Below are 4,708 nucleotides of genomic sequence, written 5' to 3' on the forward strand. Positions count from 1 at the left end.
TCCTTCCTTCCTTCCTTCCTTTCTTTCTTTCTTTCTTTCCTTCTTTCTTTCTTTCTTTCTTTCTTTCTTTCTTTCTTTCTTTCTTTCTTTCTTTTTTCTCAAGACAGGGTTTCTCTGTGTAGCCTTGGCTGTCCTGGAACTTGTAGACCAGGCTGGCCTCGAACTCAGAAATCCGCCTGCCTCAGCCTCCCAAGTGCTGGGATTAAAGGTGTGCGCCACCACGCCCGGCTGAAACTATTTCTAAGGTACAAGAATTTTTATTTCCTTTAGTGTTGGGCAACCATTCCAAGGAGCTTACCTGGAAATCAACAAGAACCCAAAATATAAGAAACTCAAAGATGCCATTGAAGAGAAGATCATTATTGCTGAGGTTGTGAACAAAATTAATCGGGCTAATGGGAAGGTAAAAATGCTAACACGCCTGTGACCTGAAAGAGTCCTGCTCTTGTTTCTGAATTATACGATTTGCATTTCCCACTCTAGTAGAGTTAACTGTGGAGGAATTGCTCCTTACCTGTAAATGTAAATTTCTGTTCTCTGAAATTCTCACAAATTGAAAATATGAGATCAGGGGAGATGACTCAGTGGATTAAAAGCAGCTGCTCTGTAAGGACAGCAACCTGAGTTCAAATCCCAGGCTTCAGCATAAAAGTGCCAGGTGTGTGGTGTGTTTTCTTATAACCCCACACTGGAGGGTGGAGATCTGGGGGCTTACTGTCTAGCCAGCCTGGCTGAAGCAGAGAGGTCCCAGTTCACTGAGAGGGAATAAGTGGGGGAAGATAGTCTGACCTCCACACGTGTGCAGCTGTGGACACAAACATACATATGCACACATACATAAAAAGGTATAAGAATTCATTATTTATGTGTGTCTCAGTTTACATAGGTATGCTTGTGGAAAGACAGCAGATTAAAGTATATATTTCTAGAAATAACTAAAGGTTTATATTTCTGGGCCATTTTGGAGTGTTTTGGGTCACTGGTCCATACTTTTTTTCTCTCTCTCTCTCTCTTGTTTCAGAGTACATCTCGGATTTTCCTCTTAACAAACAATAACCTTCTCCTTGCTGACCAAAAGTCTGGGCAGATCAAGTCCGAGGTCCCCCTGGTGGATGTGACCAAGGTCTCCATGAGTTCCCAGAACGATGGTTTCTTTGCAGTGCACCTCAAGGAGGTAAGTGTCACCTGGTGACTTGACAGATGGGCTTCTTCATGTGTCCGATTTCTCAGCTACTGGGCAGATGCTCCCACCTGACTAGGCCTGCCACTTAGGCTCCTTCCTATTGACTTGTCAAATTTGGCTATATTCACCCACATCTAAAACCTCAGGAACTGCTTTTCAGTAACTGAACTACATTTTTATCAGCTTGCTCACTTGACTTCTGAAAATAATACATGACAACGTAAAGACATTTCAAACTAAGTCTCTTCTGGTGTTTCTTCTGTAGGCCAGCTTAAAAATGTCATCTTTCTTCTTATCCATTGATAACTGGTGGTTTATCGAAGGCTGCAACTATAGTGAAACATTGTCCAATGATTTTTTTTTAAACCTACGTTTTCACTGGCTTAAATTGTGAGGTTGAAATGTAGGCACTAAATTTATTATTTTGATGACTGGAGCCATGCTATTTGTAACTGCTCATTAATCTCATCTTTGAATTGTATCCACTTCATAGCATTGATAGGGGGCTTTATGAACAATGTACACAAATGCTTAGCAGAAGGATTGTCGTGTAGTTGTCAGTACCAAATAAATGTTAGCATCTATCAGTCATATATAGATAGAAAAAACCCAAAGGCTTGCTTACCTTAGTCTGTCGACCCCTCTATGGATCTAAATCTAAATGGAAACATACCAAATCATGCAATAGCTGTTCTCAGCCCGTTACACCCAAAACCACCGTGGGAGATTGGTGAACTGCTGCCTATGGCTGCGGCCTAGTCTATGCACAGAAGAATTCTATTGCATAGACTACTTCCCCAGCGGCTCCTGTACACCTGAAGTTAGGGGGCCCTGGGTATTTGTTTGAAATATCTTTGTTGTTACTTCTATTTTAAAAAATTGATTGCTTTTTAAATTTATTTTTTGTTTACAGTTATTGGTTGTGTGTGTATTTGTAGGAGTCAGTTTTCTTTCCACCATGTCAGTTCCAGGGATTGAACTCTGGTTATCAGGCTTCTCGGCAAGAGCTTTTACCCATGAGCCATCTCACTGGTCCCTGCTGTTACTTTTAAAAACCAAATCACTGAGTGATTTCTGAACAGTGTGCTTTGAGAATGAGTTATAAGTTGGGTGGGTGCTCTTCCAACTTGATTGTGTAAACCCACCACAAAGGAATTTTGTGGCTTCTCATCCAGGGGGTCTGCAGTAGAAGGCTGCTCCTGTCCACTGACTGTCTCTAGGTAACAGACTTGTATAATGTATAATGTACCAGTCCTGTCCTTACTGCTCATCTGAGAGGATGTCCCCAGTGTGCCATCCTCCTCCTAACCCTTGTCTTGCCTTTCTTTGCAGGGTTCAGAAGCGGCTAGTAAAGGGGACTTTCTCTTCAGCAGTGACCACCTGATTGAAATGGCAACCAAGCTGTATCGCACGACTCTCAGCCAAACTAAACAGAAGCTCAACATCGAGATTTCCGATGAGTACGTCCTTGTATTATGTAGTACACTTTCGGACTTTCAGCTTTACTGTTGCAGTTTGGTTCTCCAGTCTCATCCAACTGTTTTAGGGAGCAGTGTATGTCCAGTATGTGTGACTGATGAAGGATAGCCCTAGGTCACACTGACCAAAGCAAGTAGTTAGTGCTTTATACTTAAGTAGTGAGACAGATATATAAAAGAACAATAATCAGCAGGTACCATGATTTGGGCGTGTAGAAAAGAAAAAGAAAGCAAAGGTAGGGTATTGCTTTGACAGAGATATTGGGGAGACTTCTCAGCTGTAAATTAACTAAGAGAGCAACCCAGACAGCAATGCAGAAAGGTGCTGTACAGCACAAACGGGAGACAGATCCAAAGGTTCCCAGACAAGAGCAATCTATGGCAGAGAGATTGTGGGAGAAGATCCTGGAGAGAAAAGTAGAATCCAGTTACACAGAACTTGGTTAAACGTAGAGTTGAGCTCTTGCTGAAAATGATAAAGACTACAAGGGGATTTGAGCACAGCTGTGGCCTTACCTAGTTTTGAAGGACGGCTTTGGCTACAGTGTGGGCAGTTACCTCGAGTGAGAGGCTGGGATAGAACAGAGGTGTTGTCGAGGGCAAGGTGATGTTGCTTAAGCTAGGGTATAAGCAGAAAATAGGAGTAGTTGGATCCTGAGTGTGATGGGAGGAAAGACAGGAGAGGTGTGAGCAAGGTTTTCTCTTAGGCCCCAGCTATGGCAGTGCGTGCTGCATGTATGCATACTGAGTAGCAAGAGTGGTTCTGAGTCAGACTGGGAATAACCTTCATTTCATACATTGATAACCAGAGTTATAGAAAAGGCATTTCACACTGACAACAGTTTGTAAGTAATACTAAGACTGGTGTAAACGTGAAATTTACTCCCTTTTAAAATCTTTGCATCCACATTTGAAGTTTGGATACTAATGTCCCAAGAAGATGTTATTTTTTAATTAAGAGTTTTCCAAGGCAAGACTGTCAGTACCTACCTGCTTATACTCCCAGGACTCATGGGGCAGAGGCAGAAGGACTGCTGTACATTCAAGGCCATACTGATCTACACCACCCCTTATCACTTGGATAGAGTAGCCTTATAGTCATAGAAAGAGGAGCTTCCCCCTGAGTCCAGACCCTGTGGGGTTTCTGCTCCTGAGCATTTCCCTCACTGCTGGTCTGAAACAGATGCTCCTGGGGACATTAGTAACAGTGCACGTGGGGAAAAGGAAGACTTCTTTGGCAAAACTTGGAAATCTTTCTTTAATATGGCATTTGTCCGAGCTTCTGAAAATCTGGTTTCTCCCCATATGCACAGAGGCTTTGAGGGGACAGTCTGTTTGTGTTTCTCAGCTGTGGTCAACAGTAGGATCCCTCAATTGGCTGTTCCCACCTGGGAGCGCTAGTATGATTACTTAACCCTGCTCTGCCCATCCAGACAGTAGGTGACATTGTAGATGTCACAGGCTTTTAAGTGAGTAGTCTTCTGAGTGATTTACAATGTGGCCACATGAAAGACAGTTATTTGATACCATTATAATAACCCTTCTCCTGTTGTATTTCCTAATGGTTGGTCTGATGAAAGCAGATCAGTGCATGGAACCTCTCATATCCCCCATGGGTTCCTTCCCTAGATGCTCCAAGAAGCCTAGAGAAGAGTTTCCAGGCAGTCTCTTTCATACCCCTGGTGTTGCCAAAGCAGGCCTTAGAAATTCCCTAATGCAGCAGTTCAGATTGACACAGACTTTTCAGGCCCTGGCAGAGATGGCTTGTCCTATATTTCCAGCCCTACATGGCTTGACTCCAGCCCACTGCCAGATGTGTAGTGCATTTGTCATGAACGGCACGCAGTTCGGTGACTGTGCCCTTCCTCATAGCCTTTTCAGAAGTAGAAGTGGTTGCTTTAAAAGAACTCGTTTCAAGCCGGGCAGTGGTGGCGCATGCCTTTAATCCCAGCACTTGGGAGGCAGAGGCAGGCAGATTTCTGAATTCGAGGCCAGCCTGGTCTACAGAGTGAGTTCCGGGACAGCCAGGGCTACACAGAGAAACCCT

The 4,708-nt window shown here is 43.6% G+C and overlaps 1 protein-coding gene across 3 annotated transcripts in view; it reads left to right on the plus strand.

Annotated features, from left to right (window-relative positions):
* The window catches only part of Myo1b (myosin IB), a 136,569-nt gene that overhangs the window by 127,906 nt on the left and 3,955 nt on the right, over positions 1 to 4,708 (plus strand). For all 3 annotated transcript variants that reach the window (XM_021176586.2, XM_021176602.2, XM_021176619.2), the window contains 3 exons: positions 271 to 403; positions 1,022 to 1,174; positions 2,516 to 2,643. In XM_021176586.2, coding sequence (XP_021032245.1) covers positions 271 to 403; positions 1,022 to 1,174; positions 2,516 to 2,643 — 414 coding nt within the window. The remainder of the gene's footprint in view (positions 1 to 270; positions 404 to 1,021; positions 1,175 to 2,515; positions 2,644 to 4,708) is intronic.

The sequence above is a fragment of the Mus caroli genome, chromosome 1, assembly GCF_900094665.2.
Source record: "Mus caroli chromosome 1, CAROLI_EIJ_v1.1, whole genome shotgun sequence".
Lineage (NCBI taxonomy): Eukaryota > Metazoa > Chordata > Mammalia > Rodentia > Muridae > Mus > Mus caroli.